The sequence below is a fragment of the Vidua chalybeata genome, chromosome 2 (genome assembly GCF_026979565.1).
Source record: "Vidua chalybeata isolate OUT-0048 chromosome 2, bVidCha1 merged haplotype, whole genome shotgun sequence".
Classification (NCBI taxonomy): Eukaryota; Metazoa; Chordata; class Aves; order Passeriformes; family Viduidae; genus Vidua; species Vidua chalybeata.
Genome location: NC_071531.1, coordinates 11,065,285 through 11,086,429, shown reverse-complemented (window position 1 = coordinate 11,086,429; position 21,145 = coordinate 11,065,285). Strand labels below are relative to the sequence as shown.

The following is a 21,145-nucleotide window of genomic DNA, read 5'->3' as shown; positions in this document are numbered from 1 at the left end:
AGAGCAACGGAGTTTATCCACTTGTGCAGGCACAGGCACCCTCACACATACCACTCATCTTCCCAGTAGGCAAAAGGGTGCAAGTGGCAGCGTGACTCGTTACCCTGGTGCCCTGGGCACTTTACAACTACACCTGTTCCAGCCCAGCTCCAAATACGTGCCTTCTGTCCCTCCTGGGGGAGCCCAAGGATCCAACATCTGTAAGGAAGTGCAGCATTTGACGGCCGAGCCCTCTCTGTCACTAAGAGGGAAGGGAAAGATATGGACCTCTGGCATCCACTCTTTAACTCACACTGTATCACATGCTTGGAGTAGCCTGACACAGTCACATTTTGTCCTTAGCTTGAGGTCAGTAAAGAAGAATCAGCCAAGAAGAGCAGAATGTAATTGCCAACTTCCCTTCACTCTGCTGAGATTAAAGACAAAAACTAAACTGAAACTAAAAAAAACCCAAACCAAAAGCAAACAATTGGGTTTATGTACTATTGAAACTAATTATTTAGGAACTAAATTATGTTGGCTCTGAAAATTGCACCACAAATATTCATGTCCTTAATTAATGTATTCCAATGTGTCCACTAACTTAAAAATATATTTAAAAAAAAAAAAAAAACAGTGGGGCTGTATTCAAAGATGGAAAAACCTTCCATTTGAGTTCAGTTTACAGAACAAAAGGTCAAAAAGCTGCATGTGGAACAAGAACAGTATTTACAGGAATCTGCATTGTGTGGGCAGTTGACAATAATCACCAACTTTATAAATGTTACATTTTGAGGAACTGAATTCAACTTTCTTATAATTAAGTCCTCCAAAATCAATGAGATCCTCCATTATTTCTACCAGGCTGGAAATTCTTATAGCAAGTATATCTAAACTCCAAAATCACTCCTTCTGTCAAGAATAATATATGCAAGGGTCTCAATTAGCACTACAGCTTTATTTTCTCCTTCTGTCAAGAATAATATATGCAAGGGTCTCAACTAGCACTACAGCTTTATTTTTTTTTTCCATTTGTAAGTTTTTCAGCTTGAGAACAGAACAGCAAACAACTTGATCTGCATTGTGTAGACTTCCCTCGGTGAGATCTGAGCCAGAAGCAGAAGAAATGAGTCCACATGGATATCCATGCGCCTTCCTTTAAAGGAAGCTAATTCCTGTAAAAGTGTCTCAGGCGAGCGTGGCCTCACACCATCTTACTGTAAAAGTACGGCCAGAGCTCCACCCTTCCTTCCCCTGCAGGCTTCCCTGGAATAGCACCCTCTATCCCCACTCTGCAAATAGTATTGCATAATAAATACTACAAGAAGAAAAAAAAAAAATGTTCTAGTCAAACAGTGAATAGGAATGTGAAGGAAGTGAGAGCACACTGTTGAATGAGCTAGGAAGAATAAACTGTTCTCCCTGAGTCAATATTTTCTAGTTTTGGACTAAATTATTTCCCCCTTCTGCCTGTCTTACATGTCTGTTGAGGGTTAAGGAAATATCACAGGTTATTGCTGTCATCCCTCCTGTTCCTCGTCTATAAACATTCACAGGCATTGCTAAAGAACACCTAAGGAAACTCCTAGAGAATTTCAGTAACTCATTAATCCTTAACAGTGCAGTGCTATTTCATGTTTTACATAAATGTCTGTCACAATATTGCTTCCTCCCTTCTTGGATCTATAGAAGCCTCAACCTTTGATGAAAATTGTCACATCCTATCTTGAGTTAAAATACACTCAGAACAGAATACTGCAGCTTTTAAAAGAGAAAAAAGAAATAACACAAACCCTACACTTTTCCTAGGAATTATACTAATTAATTCAGCTTTAACTAAGATCCCATGGGATTAATTCCTTGAATTCCTAATCTACATGGAGAAGCTGTAGCCTTGGATAAGTTTTCCTAATGAACATCAGTTTGTGGCCATGGCTTTAGAGTAGAAGCTCCCTGTGACAAGTGAGGGAAATAGAGAGGGGGGATCTTTGGCAAAGCCAGGAGGGATCATTATGACCTTCGAGGACAAACTCTGTGGATCTTTCTCCAAGGGTTGCAGCATACTCTTGAGGAAGATGATTCTAAACTATAGCTAGGTTCCAAGAAAAAAATAATACCAGCCTTGGTGATAAGATTTGATAATAACAGAAAGTCTTTGATAATATTTGGCAAGCAGTCCACGTGCTACTTTACAGTAAGTCTTGAAAATTTGGATGTGGATCTTGCCACAAGACTGTATTTGTCTTATTTCAGATGTTGTAGTTAAGGGCTGCAATTTAATCCCCTGCCATTACACATGAGCAGTAAGTGCTGTTCACGCACCATCCAAGGCTCCTCGATGCCAGCTGAAGCACTATCAAACAAAAAAATGAAAGAGCTGGGTAAGGTATCTCACAAAGCTTTCCCAAGTGGCAGCAATCAGATTTTGCTTATCACGGAGCAATTGCAGCAAAACAGCCCAAGTCTGGACAGCTACTGGTAACGTGGAGTAATGGCAAAGGCAAATCTTTTAATGGTGTCTGTGAGGGCTGGTTTACTGGCGCCGTGTGTCACTGGTAACTTTTCAGGCCCTTCAGTCAGCATTGTTGCCTTCTGCAATTCCATCCCGGCTCTTACAACACCAGCGGTTTTTCTGGAACCACAAGTTACCAACAAGCTGTAAGGAAGGAAGACAGAGATTCCATTTTTTTAAAGCCAATGAATATCTCTGCATGTCACAGGGTAAAGCTTTAAAAGACAAAAGAAGCCGCTTTGGAGATGTATCATAAATACGTAGAACATATCTTGGAGATGTATCATAAATACGTAGAACATATCTCGGTCATCCCTCATCGCTCAGCCTTGCACTGTTCCTCGGCAGCATTCGCTCTGATTCCAGGGATACCCAGGCTTGGCACCTCCCCAGCGGGGTCCCGCCTCAGAGAGCGTGGGGTTTCTTTCCCCTCTCCCCGCTAACGAGCGAGACACGCTTCGCTCCGTGGAACGCCGCCTCCAGGCACAAGTGACCCGCGAAGGGATCCCGCCGCTCTCCCGGAGCGACCGGGGCCGCCCTCAGGGCGCCCTGCGCGCTCCCGCTGCCCGCCCGCCGCGGGCCGCCCGCGCGCCCCCGCCTCAGGGGCTCTGGGCCGCGGCGAGGAAGGGGGCGTGCCGCGCGCCGCTCGTCACGTGACACGCCCCTCTCGCGCCCCTCCGCGATCCGGGCCCCGCCCCCGGCGCTCCGCCCCCGCCGCGCCCCGGGCTCTGATTGGCTGCGGCCTGACAATGCGCGAGGCAGCGCCCCCCGCCCCGCCCCCCCCCGCCGGCTTCACCCCGGCAGCCACGCGCCGCCGGCCGCGAGCTGCCGGCGCGGCCGTTACGGGAGCGGAGCCGGCGCTGAGGGGGCCCCATGGCCGCGTCGCTGGGGCCGCTGGTGGGAGCCATCGATCAGGGCACCAGCTCCACCCGCTTCCTGGTGAGCACAGCGCGGCCATCGGGGCGGCACCGGGGGCAGGCGGCGCCCCCGCGGCCTGAGGGGAGCCGCGGCTTCCACGCCTTCACTCCCCTCCATCCCGGCGGGGGCCTCTGCCCTGCCATTGGGGAAGGGCGGGGGAACGGGCCCGCAGGGCCGCGCTGCGCCGTCCCGGCTGCAGCCTCCTGTCTCCCGGAGAAGCGGCGCCGCTCGGCCCGGGGATGCCGGACCCGCCGCTGTCCCTCCGTCGCGTTCCCGCCGCTGCGCGGGGGGCAGCGCCCGTCCCGCGGGGAGCGGTCCCGGGGCGAGCCCGGGACCAGCGTCCCTTGCTGCCGCTCCGGGGGACTGCGAGATCCCGCTGCTCCGAGCAATTTGCAATCTGTCAGGCTTTCAATCTGTCGGGTATCTCGTCCCGAACGGAATCAAATGGACAAGGTCCTCAGGCACTGGGGAAATAGATCCGTGCGAGTTCGGTGACTGTGATTAGCTGGTGTTCGAGCAATGCGGTAAGTCCACTGTGTTCCCGGCTGAAACCTGCCCGGGGCCTGCTGGAGTGACTGCTGCAGTTCCAGCCCTAATGTCAGTGCGTCTTGTGCACTGTAGGTATCCAGGTGGCTGAACCTGCACACCTTGTGAAACAGTGATTTGTTTAAACACTAGAGGAAGATAAGTTTAAGGATAGGAGAATTAATATATTAATCATATATTTGACCCTTTAGTTGAAGGATCTATTGAAGTTGAAGGATTATTTCTGTATTATGCAATAGGCTGTAACTAATGTTATGTATGAAACTTACTATAGATACTTCTGGCTTGCAAATCTCTGCAAATATTCTGTTCCCTAGTCAGATAAGTCATGGTAGTTTGACTTAATTAAGGCCCTATGACAGTTTCCTCCATGGAAGTGGAATAGAAATACTTACTAGATATAAAACATTGTCAAATGTGCAAAGAATGAATTGGGAAGATGAATGTTTTGGTTTGCCCTTGATTTTTTTTTTTTTTAATGCTTCCCCCATGTGAAATGTTCCTTCACGAAGCAGCAGACTAGAATATCTTCTTGACCTATGTTACCATTATTACTCAATATCACGACCTTCATGCGATTGTCAAATGAGAAAACACAGCTCTGGGGGTGGAGAGAAACTCCAAACTGACAAATGACACCAGTGGGCTGTCTTGGATGCCAGTCAGAAGTCCTTTTTGGGAACGAACTTGAAGAAGGTCCCTGTAATGCATTAAGTTAAATTCTATCTGCTTTTATGTATATGCCAAGTAAACTTTTTTCTTATCCTAAAAGGATAACACTAGTAGAAGTAAAACTTAAGTTCTTTTTACAAGTGTTTTTGCAAGTTCCTCTTAGGAGGAATTTCTTACACTACACACATTCATCAATGGCTTTTATGCAGCTGGGGAGATTTTTGCCTGCCTACAAGAGGATTCAGATGCTTCCTAATTTTTTCAAGAAGTATATCATGTCTGCCACTTTTAAATTCTTGTATCCATCTCAGTGTCTCAACTCATGTCAACAGACAGCATTGTCTTAAACTTGTCAGTGTGATCATGTCATTATGATAATAAAATTACATGAGCTTGAGCAAATAAGATACATGATCACTGAGTTAAATCAGAACACAGGGAAGAGGGAAAGAAGTGGGCAAAATGTGCAGAGATCTGATGCAACTCACCTCAGTCATTCCGATAACAACATGTGTATCTGGAGAACTCTGTCCTGGAAAGGGATTGCTGCAGTTGGAAGAGAGATTTTGCCTTGAAATATTTTAAGCCAGAATGTAATGTATTGTTGTCTGTGCCTAAATTATTTCCTTGGCTCTGCTGGTCTTTTGCTTTTAGTTGTTTTTGTTACATTTCTCAGTGATCTCTCTACATTTTTTTAAATGTAATGTTTCCAACAGTTTTTGTCATCACCAAGTCACAAGTCAAAATCAACTTGCTGCTTACGTTGCACTTGTGTATTCAGTAGTTCAGTGCAACTGTTATCTAATTTTTTAAGCAGAAGACATAAGATTTTGAGCTGGTTAAAGAGTTCTCATGGGTGAAAAACTGTCTGGTTCAATGGGGCCAAAGAGTAGTGTCATCAGTTCAGAGTGTAAATTTACAATTAAAGGTGGCAGATTTACCAGTGGTGTCCATAACAGTCAGTAGCAAGGACTGATACCCCACAGTATTTTCATTGACAACCACAGGGGTGGGTTGGGATGTTCTCTTAGAGGGAGGTGACCAGTTGACTGAAATTCCAGTCGGAGAAGGGGCCTGCCAGAATATTCATAAAGTCAGACAAAGCTTTGCACTCAAGACAGAATGCTATGAAGCTGCTTAGTGAAAAAATTCACACTCCTGCTGGACATCAAGTTGGATATAAGTGAGCAATGCATCCTTGTGGTGGTGCACATTAAGAAAAGTTCAGAAAGTAATTGTTGCCATCTGTGTAGCACTTAGGAAGCAGCATCTGGAGCGCTGTGTCTGATGTTGGACCCTGCAGAGAATGAGAGCTGGAAGAACTGGATTTCATCCAGCCAAAGGAATCCCTGTGCTGCAACACAAGGCCATGGAAGGAGGGTTGGGAGACCAAGGGTTCTTTCTTCACAAGAGAGACTTAAGGGGTGTCCTCAGTCCACAGTTTGTGGAGAACACAGAACCAGCCTTTTCTCAGACATGCACAGGAAAAGAAAGTGGGCAGTGAACACAAGCTGCAGCAAGTGAAATGTCCAATAGATGTAAAGAAACAATATTTCACTATGAGGGCTCTGGATCAGGGATGAGAAGGTGTGTGGAATTTCTATCTTTGCAGCTACTCAGTGCCTGATTAAAAGAGGCCCTGAACAGCCTGATTTTAAATTCAGGCTTACCTGAGCAGCGAGTTAGGCTAGGTGACCTCCTGAGATTCAGAGTAAATTATCCTGTGTGGAAACACAAGTTTTGTTTCTCCTGTTTTTGAATGAGGAGGCTGTATGAGCACAGAGGCTAAAGAAGCAACAGAACTCAGGTGCATTTCTGTTACTGTCACTCCTTTAGCCTTGCCTCTCAGACAACACACATACAGTGATAGTTTTATGCTGCAGCTTTATCCTTCACAAACCCTATTTTGGATATTTACCTTTAATAGCTACTTTTACAAAATGAACTGCAATTATTTTTAAGATTGTAACTTTTCTGTTAAGTTAGGTTGAACCTGGGTAACAGATTCAAACTTATTTTTATCAAATAATTTCTTCTCTGATGTTCCATTTCATATTACTCAAGAATCATAAAAATATGCTGTAACTTATTTTGTGAAAAGTCTCAGGATCTATGGAGCTAATGGCCAATTGAACCATTGTTTGATCTCTTGGATAGTGTTTCTGTCATTTTATCCAGGAACAGCAAGAATTGAAAGACACAGTGAAGTACCCACACAGTACTTTAAGTTATAAGTTTGTCAGTCAGACACAGAACCTTTTTTCCCACTTCTGTGAAATATTTTTTTCCCTTACTTTGTCTCCATAAGAAACAATCAAATAAAGCTATATCACACTGCAAGCATTCTTTTCAATAAACAAAACCTGATTTTACGTAAGGAAGACATTCATAACCATTGAGCTTTCTCTTCAGAGGGTAATTCATTTTACCCCTCTATTGAAGTAACATGACCATTTGGGAAAAACTTGATTGTATAACTAGCAAGAAGGGTTAAAAATATTGTCAATACAGTTTTCTCCCTACCTCTTATCACTTAAAATACAGTGTAGTTTTACTTTTAAATCCCATAATTGTAAGCATTTCCTAGATGGTGAGGGAGATCTGTTCATCATGAGCCTTCCAAGAAAGGTAATTTCTAGGAGACTTGTTAAACTTGTACTTATTCATAAATTCTGGCTATGCTACTCCTAGTTAAATACTGGAGAGGGAAATGATTGTTTGTCTCTCATCCTTGCCCCAGCTGGGTGGATTTCAATGCAATTTCAGAACTCCAGCTCTGAGCTTGTTTGCCTGCAAAGCCATGGCTGTTCCAGCTTGACAGAAACTCATGAAGATACCGCATAGAATAACAGAAATAGCTTTTCTGCAGGCAGAGTTACATGACAAAGTTTGAGAGATATGAAAAGTTACTTTTAAAATCTGTTTTCATTATTGTCTTTTCAGCTGTGCAGCTTCTTTCATCACTTCCATGAACCTTATATTTCTGTTCATTCCTTGAAAACTGTTACAACTCATTGATATGAATTATTTTCCACTAAGATAACAAAACATAAATATAATACACAATAATATATAATAGTATGTAACTGTACCCCTTTATGTGATGTGATGTATTATATTAAAGACCCTATAAAAAGCTTGAATTAAGTGATCAACCCCTGTGCCTCTCTGCTTGTTCACATACAGGAACACCTATGTAGGCCTTTCTTCTCTGCAGTCCTGAGACTCAGGGCTCAAGCTCTAATTCTCTGTTGGGAAGTACAGGGACAATGTTATTTATTCCTTTTCTTTAATCTCTCACTAGGGAATTCAGTACATATCTGGTGGCTTTCACTTTCATCTCTGTTCAAGACAGCTGTACAAGTCCAAATAGCCTAGACAATTCTTCATTACTACTGCTGATAAAATTAGGGCAAAACTGACTTTGGCTTTCCCCCACACACGAAACTGAGAGATCAGTAGCATAAACTGGAATCAGTTCTTAATGAATATGAAAGGATTGAAAGCCTCTAGTCCCAACAAAGTACAGAAATACACTTCAAACCTGTTTCAACAGGGATGTATTGACCTTATCTGAATTATTCGTACTTACTCTCACTTATTTTTCTATCTCTCGACTGTCAAACAAGGACTGTATAGGGATTTTTTTTTTTTTTGATAACAGTAGTATTTTTTTGGAGGGAGTGGGGAAAGGAAGGCTTTGAGGTCCCATATGTTTATTCCCTATGTTATATATAATTTTGTAGGTTTAAATTTAGTGACTCATTCATCTTTCCACGTATCAGAATTCTGTTTATCAGTGTAGAAGTCATAGAATCATAGAATGACTTGGGTCAGAAGGGATCTTACCTGGTTCCATCCCTCAACCATGGGCAGGAACAGCTTCCACTAGACCAGGGTGCACAGGGCCCTGTCCAACCTGGCCTCAAACAGGGACTGCTCCCAGTGAAACTTTTTAATCCTTTGCCCTGAATAACAGGGAGTGTCTGTTGCTTTTGTTGAGAATGTCAGAAGCTTGCAGGTTTGTTTGTGATGGATTAGCAAAGTGTTTGCCTAGTTCTTCTCTATGGATATGAAAAAATCTATGCATTTATAGTGCTATTACTTCCATTGAAAATGTATTCCTGTCAGTTTATTGCTGTATCTGCAAGTCACACACTCCAAATTCACTTGACGACTTTGTCTAATTGAATCTGTGCTTCCTGCTACCAGTAGGAATCCTTTTCATTACCTTCTCTTTCAAGAAATAGAGTGATTAGTGGTGAATGATTACCACATTATATTTAACATTGCTAGTATGTCAGATACATAACATATTAACATACAGGTTAAATAAAAAGTCTACTATCTTTCTGTCTTTATTCTAAAAACCTAGTAAATTTGAATATGCTTTTGGCAGAAAGGCAATTTCAAATAAAGAAATCGTACTGCATACATGCAAAACAGTCTCTCCATTAAGTATGTGGTGTAGCATTTTGAGATCCATATCGCATTATGCAAGTTGCTTCCAAATGTGTAGGACTGACAGAGCTTTCTCTTTTAATAGGATAGATTCCTGTCAAGCCTGAGCTGGTAGATGAAACACAGATAAGTAAATAAAGTAAAAATAATTCAGTGGTGCTCTTTCTATATAATCTTTTGAGCTGATAGCAGAAAAGAATGATCGTGTACCTTTTTAAGACTCCTTTTCTGGGCAGTGGAGCTTTCAGTGTTTTCCAGAGTTTGTGCTGTTTTCATCCTTGGACGTTTTCAAGACTTGCTTAGAAAAGTTCTTGAGCAACTTGATCTAATCTCATTCCTGATCCTACTTTGAGCAGAGGTTGTACTAGAGATCTCTCAAGGTCCCTTTCAACCTGAATTATTCTGCAATTCTAGTATATAAGTAGAATGTTTCTAAACTTCAAAGTTTCACTCTAAAGAGACTCTTTAAGGTTCCAAAGAAATTGGAGAATCAGAACTTCATTCCTTTTTGTCAGAGTTGTTCTAATAGTTTCAGAGTAAAGTGTACTGTGTAGGTGTTTATGGATTAAAAACTTTAAGAGAAATTTCTAAAATTTGTGGAATGAGAAGAGAGCATTAACAAATATAGAATAGATTCAGTTGTATCCTAGAGGGTGGATGGATATAACTGAATTTTATTTCTTTAGCATGCAAGTGGTTTCTAAATCTGGCTCAGCTCTGCTTGCCATGAAAAGGTAGGATGGTGCCCTGCTGACATGTTCTGCAGTTCACCTGAACCTGCTGCTAGATTTTGCTTTCTAGGTCCCAGAACATTTTTCACCACAAAGATTCTGCATGGTGCTGGGGAGAAAGAGGTGTTCTCCCAGGATTGCCACCACTGCCCAGCCAGGCACTCTGGCTCACTCACTGTGCACTTCAGCTGAATGTTTAACCGGGTAACCCTCAGCTTGGCCTCGGCAGAGATTCCTTTTGGGAACGGGCCACTGCTGGTTAATGAGGGTTGTTGTTTATTCTCCATGAGCTTCTGCTGCAAGGTAGACCCTCTAACTTGGGATTCTTTAAGAACACCCATTGAAGAGAGTCCTTGTGATTCTCTACTCTGCTGGTTTTTATTGTAGAGTACCCAAATTTAAGTTACTTTTCGGCATGTTCTTTTTTGATGGGTTGTGTTGCTGCAGTGGCATTCTTGTCAGATTGTTAATGAGCTCTGTACTTGTAGTTTGTTTTGAAACAAAATGGATTTTGTTTAGGTACTTTCTTGTTCTTTAGTTTGATCCCTTCTGTGTTTTGTCACAGATTTTCACTCTTCCTAAAAGTGAGCTAACCCAAGAAAACACACAGATAACTCTGGCAATAGAGTGACACAGCAAGAGCTAAAGAAATGCTATTATCAACCACAGTGGGTGTTTTATTGAGTGATATTCTAATAGTTTAATTTCTATAACCACCCCAGAAAAATATCTGATTCTTTTCCAACCCATCAAGAAAAATAAGAAAGCCATTAAAATTGACAGTGACAGCAAAGTTTGCCAAAATAATCTTTGCCTACCTTAATTTTAAAAGTATATGTATCTGAATCCTTGTTATATAGATATTGGGGTTGATGATAGAAAATTACTATCTCTTGTCACAACACTGCATTTGTTGAAAAGAATAAATGTTAATTATTGTCGTTTAAACTTCTGTGTTTGTAGAAAATTCAATTGTTTGCAGGTTTTTAAATTTATTTGCAGGTTTTTAATGCAGAAACAGCAGAGCTCTTGAGTCACCATCAAGTGGAAATAAAGCAAGAATTCCCTAGAGAAGGGTATGATTTTTTTTTTTTTAAATTTGTGTAGAGTTTGGTAGAGCTAATGAATTTTTATCTGTGAGTCATCAAAACTGAAGTTGATTAATAATTCTTAGTAGCACAGTAACTGCTATAAAAGACTGGGCAGAAAAAATGGATAAATAAAATATCTCCCACTGGGTGTCTGGAATGTGCCTGAGTTACGGAAACTAAACGTACTTGGTGTTTGGCTCTGATCACTCATTTACATAGATAACATCTGAATGTTAAAGTTTAAAACTAAAATTTAAATAAGACTTAACATCTCATTTAAGGTAATAAAGCTGGTAATTTTTATATTTGAATCACAGTCTTCAGCTTGGTCCATAGAAATATCTTCCTTTCTTCTCTGAGGTTTTGTTTGTTTGTTTGTTCCTAACTGACCTAGCATTTGCTGCCAATGCCCTCTGTATAGAACAAAACAAAACAAAATTCTTTTTGTAGTTTGTAGATATGTAAAACATGTTTTGTAGCTATATTTGTATTAAAATGCTCAGCTTGTTTTTCAGACTAGTATTATTTTTTCTTTTTATGTATGTTTTTCTTAACTGGTGTTTACTGTTTGTTAAAGATGGGTGGAACAAGATCCAAAGGAAATATTAAACTCTGTATATGAATGTGTGGAAAAGACCTGTGAGAAAATGAATGAACTGAACATAAACATCGCTAACATAAGAGGTACTTTTCGCCAGAGGGCTTTAACATGCTATGGTTGAGCAATTCAGATAGTTTTTAACTTAATAAATAGAAAGGTGGCAGCATGTGCCAGCCTCAAAATTTTAAATTGTATTTGAAAGCAGTTTTTTGGGGAGGAATAATGAGAAAATAAGTCCCTTGTGTGTATTAGCAATGCAGAATCTACAAAGTAGACTTAACCTAATCTTGTAAAATCACAGAGACAAGTGATGAAGAAATTCTGAAATTAAGTTTAGGACTTTAATTTAGGAAAGCTGTTTTCCCCTGTTAGTGTTGTTGCTGTCTCAGTTTGTGGCTGAAAAAGAGAGAGGTTTAGAGCATATAGGTTAATCAGCAAAGATGAGTTCTTAGAAGTAATATTTCTAGATTATACCTTAAAAGGTTGGAAGCTTTTTATTTCCCATTTACTTTCCACTTCTCCTTACCTGTTCCTCCCTCCTCTCCACCTCTCCGTTCCCTTCCTCACCCCCTCAAAAGGGGAAAACAAACCTTCTGAAAAGGATACTTTCTGTTTTGTCCTGAAGCCATTGGAGTCACCAATCAGAGAGAAACAACAGTGGTTTGGGACAAGACAACTGGAGAACCTCTTTATAATGCTATTGGTAACTATGCTTTCTGAATATGTAATATCATAATATGATCATGTTGTGGAAAAAATGCTTTTGTAGTTTCCTGTGCAAATCTAGTTGTGGGCTTAGCCTAGTAATTTCTTGGATTTTTTTGATATCTGTGTTGTAAGATGTATGTTTGTATATATACCAGTGCAGCTTAAAAAAGTCTAGTCCATAAAAATTGTTACTTAATAAATCACTTTATTGGTTTTCAAAATACCCCACAATGTTCCTGAGGGGGTTCCTGGCACAAAATTCTCTGACTCGCACCCAATCACTTCTTTTGAAATTTTCAGGGTGCTGGTGATTTAACTTTAAAGGAAAATCATGTTAAGTATGTTTAATTATTGATGATTTAATGAATAGTTATTAATATTCAGAGTTTTATTTTTAACTTACCTTAGCTTTTCAGATATTGTCAGCTGAAAAATGGTAATTGTCTAGAATTGTTTTTTTAGGTCAAGTGCCAGATATAGTTTGACATAGTATGACTGTAAAACCAGGACTCTTCTATAGTCAAATATATGTAGTAAACAGCTTTATCTTAAAACCAGCTATACCTTGATAACTACAACATAGTCTTTTATTTGAAAGTTTATAGTAGTAAATAATAGTAAATAATCAACCTGCTATTTGTTTTAACCTCTGCGTTTAGTCACAATCGTCTGCTGCAAAGTAGCATTAGTCACTTTCTTATATTCTGATAAAGTAAATATCTGACTTATGGAAAATCCTACTTTTTTCTCAAATAATATGTTCTTCTAAATCAAATTAATTTATCTAACCATTTTAATTTTTACAACAGTTCCTTTAAAATACAGTGGCATTACAATATTCTTTCAACTACATGAAAAGATAAAAATAGACAGGAATTCACTGGCAAGAGCTGTGGTTTCATAGAAGCAGGCTGAACATGTAACTTTTTGTGTATTAAATCACATGATCAATTCATTTTATTCATGGTTTTAGTGTGGCTTGACCTGAGAACCCAGTCAACAGTTGAACGTCTTCTTAAAAGAATTCCAGGAAAAAACAAAACTTTTTCTAAGGTAGGAGGTATTCTAGAACATTTAAATGGTAACTGCTGCAATATATAATGTTTTGGACAGATGTGTTTAAAATTCCCCTAAACAAAGTCAATTGTAGTTTCTAGTCCCTTCTTAGCTTGTCAAATAATAAAAAATGAGCATAAGACTCCAATCTGAGACTAGAATTTTTTTTATTTCCTTAAAATAAATGTTTAACACTTATTTAATATCTCACTACAGAAATGAGACCTAATCCTGTGCTATCTAGCCAATATAAAATAAACATTGCACACAAAAATTAAGATCAAGTGGAAAAAAATTAGGAAATAATTTACTGGTACGAAATGTATTATCCATTCTCATGCCTTAATATTGAAATTAATTGCATCCAATCTGAGAAAAAGGAAGATCATTCATAAAGAGCAAGTTCATTCTTTTTTTGCATATATATAACGATTCGGAAACTAAATGCTTGTAAAAAGGTGTCACAATTGTTTGATTAATGTTGTCCTTTACTGATAGAATAAATATTATGTATTTTTTTATATTGTATGTTTTCCTACAGGCAGGAAATGGATATCCAAAAGTGTATAAAATTACTTGATTTTCAGGTTCTAGTAGAATGCAATTTTCATCTTTCCTGTGTTGTCCTGCCCATTTTTGTTGTTGTTACTTATAGCTACTCTAGTCATATGGAAATATCCTAGATAAGACAGGCCTTCTGCAAACAACTTTATCCACGTAGATGATCTTTGAACTGCATCTGGATCAGCTTTGATCTTTATCTATTATCGCACTGGTCATTTGATTTTGATGATTTCAGACTTGTGTGTTGTATGCTTAGTACTTATTTAAATAATTACAAAAGCTCATGGAATTTCTCTGATTTTTGTATCTTTTCTTTTTCCCTCACTATCACCATTTTTACATATAACTACAGTATTTATGGAAAAGATACTTGCATGGTGTTTATATTATTTTTTTGAATTTTACAGTTTAAGACTGGTCTTCCACTTAGCACTTATTTCAGTGCAGTGAAACTTCGGTGGCTTTTGGATAATGTGGAAGAGATTAAGAAAGCAGTTGAGGATGGAAGAGCTTTGTTTGGGACTATTGATTCATGGCTTATATGGGTATGTATTTGTGAGTTTATTATCACTCTTCTTACAATGAATTTCCGTATCATATAAATCTCCATGCATGTGATACACGATGCCCACTGATGACACAATGATGTCAATAGAAGCTACTAAAGAAATTCCAATGAAGTTCCTTGCAAGATTAACTTTTTCTGTCCCTGTACCACTATATTTTTCTAGATTCTTATGTGTAGTTTACCGTTATAGTTTCCTGTAAAACTTTGCTTACACTTTCAGAAAAATCTTGGACTTTAGAAAGGTGTATTAGGTCTGCCTGTTTAGTTGTTGCAGAAATACCAGAATTCCTAATCCCAAGGTGGAAACATTTTGATTTTGAATTTTTTTTGCAATTTGTTGAAATAAGCCTATACTTCTCCTTGACAAATGCTGTGATTTTTTGTTCAGAGTTTGACAGGTGGAAAGAATGGAGGCATTCACTGTACAGATGTCACCAATGCCAGTAGAACGATGTTGTTCAACATTCATTCCTTGGAATGGGATCCTGACCTCTGCAAGTAAGCTCAGTTTTTCAGTAATACTATCATTTAAATAGTCTCTAACTCATTTAAAGGTAAGCATCTCTTATCTAAACTAAGATCAGCAGGTACTATTCTATTTGCTGTTGACATTAATAACTAAGATTCATTGTTCTCCAGATGTCAAATTTACAACAGTCTGGATTGACTAAAAGTAGTAGAATCTTTCTGTAGGTGGAGGCCTGGCTCATGGAAACAATTTAGCTCCATTGATTAGAGCATGATGCTAATAATGCCTGGGTTGTGGGTTCAATCCCTGTATGGGCCAATCGCTTCAGATCCTTGAGTTCCTTCCAACTCAGAATATTGTGATTTAATAGTTTCTTTATTACTTAATCAGATTTGCACGGCAGCTGGAATGATAGTGTCTCTATTTGAGATTTGAATTTACTAACAAGTGTATTATTAAGATATTGTTGGAAGAGGCATGAATTTCTACGTAGAAGAGTTGGATATGTCCTCAAAGATTGAAATACATGCTGTTTTCCTCCAAAATTCAGTGTTCACTGTAACAAGAGGAAAAACATATAGACTAAAACCTAGAAACAGAAGTTTCTTGTATAGTTTTTTTTTTCTTTATAGCTTAAACTTATTTAAGAAAATAAATGCAAAATGCTTTCTGATTTAGCACTGACTATATAATATACATTATTCTTTGTTGTGTTCAGATTCTTTGATATTCCTATGGAAATACTTCCAACTGTACGAAGCTCCTCTGAGATTTATGGCGTGATGGTATGTGTTCCAATATTTGTGTGAAATTCATCCTGTAAAACTATAACTATATCCATTTGGATTTGACAGATTCCACAGATTAGGATTAATGGCTTTTTCTAGACCAGTATTGTTTGGTTTCTGATTAGTAAGCTGTTACCTACTGTTATATAATATTATAGGAAGTTGAGTATTTGATCACTTTAATTCTTTTGACACAGTGGCATCTAATTAATGAACTTCAAGATTGGAGAAACTGGATACTGGGATTTTGCATTCTTTTTCCTGGTAATTTGAGCTATTGTAAATAAGAATATGTGTATTTTGTAGTGAAGACAAGTTACAAGATGGATTTTTTTAAATAGAACTCTAACTTCCCTGAAATACTTTTGCTAGTCTTTTAATGGAAATGCCACTAGAAGCCATTGCTGATGTTTATTTATATGAAGGCTGGAGAAGAGTGAATTGTATTAAACTGAACGAGCAAGGTAAATGGAAAAAGATAGTGCCTGACCACCAGAACAGAATTGCTCATCACTTTAAATGTGAACTTCTGTTTCTCTTCCCCTTTCCATTTTTTTTCTTTTTCTTCCTTTTGCTGGCTGTAGAAAATCTGTCCTAGCCGGGTGAGTAGAGGTTTCCATTAGGCTGAACACTTATATCTTACTCATTCTGCTCAGATGCTGTGCATTTTCATTGGTTTAAGGATTAGAAGAAGTGCACTTCCTAGGCCAATAAATTTGCTGTGTGTTTCCAAATCTGAGATAATACAATTAGCATTCATGCTAAAATTATTTCTAAAATGTGATCTCAATGTATCTGTTTGTCCTAATTTCCACACTGTTGAATATTTATTTTTATAGTGAGCTAAAAAATACAGCTACTGGTTAATAAATGTTAGCTATAGCATTTTATAAATGAGAAGAACTGTCAATTTTTTCAAAAAATATTAATTCTATGGTAGCTAAACATCAGATTCATGTAGAGCTTTTTACTGCATTTATAAACATAGTTATCTTAAACACAGTTAATTAAAATGTGAATTAATTCAGATTGGAAATACACTTGCATGGCTTTACTGAAAATTCATTTTCACAATTGCACAAGAAAACAAATTTAAAGAAACAAGTAGCAATTGTCAGGAAATAGTTAAATAATTAAATAAAATTTTCAGGATACCCTCACTAAGTTTGCACATGACACTGAGTTGGGCAGAAATGTTGATCTGCTGGAGGGCAGGAAGGGTCTGTGGAGGGATCTGGACAGGCTGGAGTGATGGGTTGAGACCAATTTTGTGAGGTTCAACAAGGCCAAGTTCCAGGTCCTGCCCTTGGGTCACAACAACCCCAGGCAGAGCTACAGGCTGGGGGAAGAGTGGCTGGAAAGGTGCCTGGAGGAAAAGGAGCTGGAGGTGTGGGCAACAGCAGCTGAACATGAGCCAGGTGTGCCCAGGGGCCAGGGAGGCCAATGGCACCTGGCCTGGATCAGCAATAGTGTGGCAGCAGGACCAGGGCAGGGATTGTCCCCCTGTGCTCAGCACTGGTGAGGTCACGCCTCAAATCCTGTGTGCAGTTTTGAGCCTCTCACTACAAGAAAGGCATTGAGGGGCTGGAGTGAGTCCAGAGAAGGGGAATGGAGCTGGGGAAGGGTCTGGAGCACAGGTCTGATGAGGAGCAGCTGAGGGAGCTGGGGGTGTTTGGCCTGGAGAAAAAGAGGCTCAGAAGGGGACCTTACCACTCTATAACTGCCTGAAAGGAGGTTGTAGCCAGGTGGAGGTCAGTCTCTTCTCCCAGGGAACAAGTGATAAAACAAGAAACTTCACTGCTTGTCAAATATTGGAACAGGCTGCCAAGACAAGTGGTGGAGTCACCATCCCTGGAGGTACTTAAAAGGTGTATAGATGTGGCATAGACATGGATTAGTGATGGATTTGGCAGTGCTGGGTTAACAGTTGGATGTGATAATCTAAGACATCTTCTCCAGTTTAAATTATTTTATTATTCTGTACCAGGAATGCAACTGAAAAACTCTGGTAGTGTTTGGAAGAAAGACTACTTGAGACTTAAAATGCTGTATCTTAAAATCAGGCATCTGCCTTTGCTTAATACGTCACCACAGCCATGTTTTTTTCCTGATCACTTTACCATTTTGCACTTTTGCATTTTACACTTGGCATTTATTGCACAGATTACACTGAACTGGATTTTCTGTACAGTATTATTTCAAGAAAATTTATGCTAGAAACTTTTGAGGTCACATAAACTATATTTGTAAAATGTCCTGCTCTCCATTTCTTAGTGGTTTAGACATGAGCTGCATTAAGCTGAAACAAAGTGTATGCCTGAACTGAGCCATGCTGCTTTCATGACCCTTCTTTGTTTCCCTTTGAGCATTAGAAGTTTAGCTTACTTCTCATTGCCTTCAATTTTAGTCATGGAAAGCTAACTTGGACATTTTCTTTCTCTTTTTGCAAAACAGGACTCTGGAGCTTTGACAGGTGTACCAATTTCTGGGGTAAGTCCTATTTCAAGTTAGATTTTGGCCTGACAACCTGGAACTGCATGAGCATAGCTTCACAGGAAAAAGCTTTAAGGATGAGTGAATCCTGCTATAAATTAAGTTTTTGGTTTTTTACTTCAAGTTAAACAGGAAGTAGACTTTTGAAAATGAATCACTATTTGGCTTGATCCATTATTATTAAGGTCTGGCTGTGGAAATACAAATGAGAGATTTAGTTGGAAACTTGGTATCTCTAAGTAAATGACTAACATTACAAAATGGAAGCAAGCTCTGCTTCATATATATAAAAAAAGTATATACATAATCCAGAAATGCTGGGCAAATTCTCAGCTTTTTCCAATAACATGTGTAAAGATAGTAAATTTTAGTTTCTATTTATTTAAATTGCTCAGAATAAGTAGCACAACACATTTTGTTTGCAATTCTTACAGAGGGAAGAATAATAAAAATCATAGCTTTTCTCTGTAGGTTTTTTTCTCGCTTTCAATTATCTATGTGCTACTAATAGATTAGAGTTACAGACAAATATGTAATTCAGGTGAAGATATTTGCTAAAGGAAAAAATCTTCCACTTTCAGTGCTTGGGTGACCAGCATGCTGCTCTTGTTGGACAAATGTGTTTTCAAGATGGACAAGCAAAAAACACGTAAGTTATTAGGAAAGTAATAAGATAAACACCCTGCTCTGTTTTGAATTTAGTATTATGTTCTCTTTCAAGCAACTGCCAAATTCTTTTGTAGTTAACGTGTAATTACAGATCTGCCTTTTGAGTGTGTTGACCCACAAAGTAAAACCATGTCTTGACTCTTATATAAAGTAATGAAGATATTAAAGTTACATGGCTTGTGAGGTATATTTTGGAACACAGTCACTGTGAGGAAAATCTCTATGTGACAGTCGGGTTTTCATTTTAACATTCTTCAAAACACAGATTAAAAAAGTTGTAGTGTCATTTAAATGGTGACCTAAGGTTAAGCAAATACAGTACAGTGAGTTAGATTGCATTGACTTGAATGACACAGCTTTGCTAGATGGGAAAGGTCCGTTTCAATTGCAGTGCTTAGTTTTGCTTTTTTGTCTAGCTCAGAGTGGAGAATTTTACATTTGCATTTTCCTGTTTCTCAGCCTCTTAGTGTCCTTTGTTTAAAATAGCTGATCAGTTAAATCAGGTAACTGGTATAATCAAAAAATCATTGGAGTAGAAGCTGTCTGCTGAAATGACTTACTGTTCCATTTACAACCAGGTGCTTAACTAAACTTGTAGGGACATACACAAGTATGGGAGTTTCACAGGTATGATTACATATTAGTCTATCTTGTTTTAATTAATTTCTGTTATTGCTTTACTATTTCTTTTTCCAAATATAACTGAAGGCTATCTCAGGACTGGTTTAAGGTATTAGTAGTTTTGAGGAGTTTAAAAAGGTAAGGAATATTTTATTTGAGAATAACTTCTTAGAGTATGTTGGATTGGTTTGTAATATTCTGTACTCCTTATATTAGATTGTGTTCTTGTATGAGTGTGTATGTACACACATATATGATTTGGTCTTCAAATGGGAAACATGTCATTTTTAGAAATTTTTGAATGGTTTATATCTAAAGAAAACCCTCTTTGTGACAGGAACAAAGTTTCTTAAAATTTCCCATTTAATATTGTGAAATATTTATTTTATAAAGTTGCTCGCACAATCAGCTTAAACTGAAGTAGGTAAACACTGCCAAAGAGGAATTTATACTTAGTTTTCAGCCATATCTCTCCTTGATCAAGTGTTAGACAAAAAATAGAGAGAGGGACACATGTGACTAGATTTTTCGGCTTCAGGCTGCATTCAAATCAACTTTTTGAGGATAATTTTATCATCAGTTAATGGTAGCAAAACCTTCAAGGGTCAAAAAGAGTGGTGTCCTGACTCTTTACAGGGGACTCATGGATTGCAGTAGCAGGTTATTCTTTAAACATTCTGGTTTTAACTTTGCTTTGCTTTCATGCTAGGTACGGAACAGGTTGTTTCTTGCTGTGCAACACAGGTCAGAAGGTCAGTTGCATTTTTGAGTTGTCTGCATTTTTATTTTTCACAATCCATTTAATTTCTGAAACACAACAGTAAGTTAGCCATTCTTAGACTTATTAAGAACAATTATATTGCCAGACAAAGGGAAAAGCACGTACTGAAATCTGAAAGAATAAAAATAGTAATTTTTTCAAGGTGATTCTGTAAGATTCCATTTCCTATCTCCTTAAGTTTCCAAACAGAGCTTTTCTTAACAAGTTTCTTGCTCTTCCCTTGTATATGTTTCTTGTTGTCACCCATATTTAACCATGTGCCTTTTTCCTTGTTTTGGCTGTTTTATTTCTTCTCTCCATTATCTGTCATCATTTCTTTGTAGTTGGAGTTGAATAAATAGCACAAAAATGTGGCTTCCTTCTCATCTACATCTTCCCCTAAAGACCCCCAATTCTTTTCTATAAGGAAGATGGAAAGATCTGCAGCAGCTTGTGGAAACAAGAATTAGCACCAGCAATCTGAGTGTTCTATCTTAGGTGTTTATTTGGAGTTACTGATAATTTACTTTGTTTAAACTTTGTGTAATTCCTTTGAAAGTTTGGTCCCTTGTTTATTATAATTTGAATGTTTTTATGTAAGTATTTTCTGGCTCTGTTCATGCTTTACGTTTTCTTTCCCCTTTCCCCATTTAGTCTGTGTTTTCTGAGCATGGTCTTATAACCACAATAGCTTACAAAATGGGCAGAGACAAACCTGCTTTTTATGCACTAGAGGTAAGTTCAGTACTTTCTTCCTTTTTGTAATGATACATGTTCTTATTTACTTCTGTTATCTGGTATTTTTATGGTGTCTTCAGCTGTGCAGAAATGAAACTAGCTCTGTGTTATGCTTGTGTACCTGAAGGCTTCTGTGTGGTTTTGGTTATTCTTGTCTCCAATCTATATCATGAAATCCAATAAAAAATATTTCTTCATTG

General features: G+C 38.5%; 1 protein-coding gene across 8 annotated transcripts in view; it reads left to right on the top strand.

The window, feature by feature from the left end:
* The first annotated feature begins 3,286 nt into the window (after positions 1–3,286).
* Positions 3,287–21,145, top strand: part of GK (glycerol kinase) — a 62,670-nt gene continuing 44,811 nt past the window's right edge. For 6 of the 8 annotated variants that reach the window (XM_053936161.1, XM_053936162.1, XM_053936163.1 and 3 more), the window contains exons 1-12: positions 3,287–3,430; positions 10,822–10,895; positions 11,488–11,594; positions 12,137–12,214; positions 13,193–13,272; positions 14,247–14,384; positions 14,796–14,905; positions 15,595–15,661; positions 18,119–18,154; positions 18,739–18,806; positions 20,157–20,199; positions 20,862–20,942. In XM_053936161.1, coding sequence (XP_053792136.1) covers positions 3,365–3,430; positions 10,822–10,895; positions 11,488–11,594; positions 12,137–12,214; positions 13,193–13,272; positions 14,247–14,384; positions 14,796–14,905; positions 15,595–15,661; positions 18,119–18,154; positions 18,739–18,806; positions 20,157–20,199; positions 20,862–20,942 — 948 coding nt within the window. In that variant the 5' untranslated portion in view covers positions 3,287–3,364. Of the gene's footprint in view, positions 3,431–9,173; positions 9,228–10,425; positions 10,488–10,821; positions 10,896–11,487; positions 11,595–12,136; positions 12,215–13,192; positions 13,273–14,246; positions 14,385–14,795; positions 14,906–15,594; positions 15,662–18,118; positions 18,155–18,738; positions 18,807–20,156; positions 20,200–20,861; positions 20,943–21,145 lie in introns of those variants that run through there. The other 2 variants (XM_053936166.1, XM_053936160.1) reach the window with 2 other exon arrangements.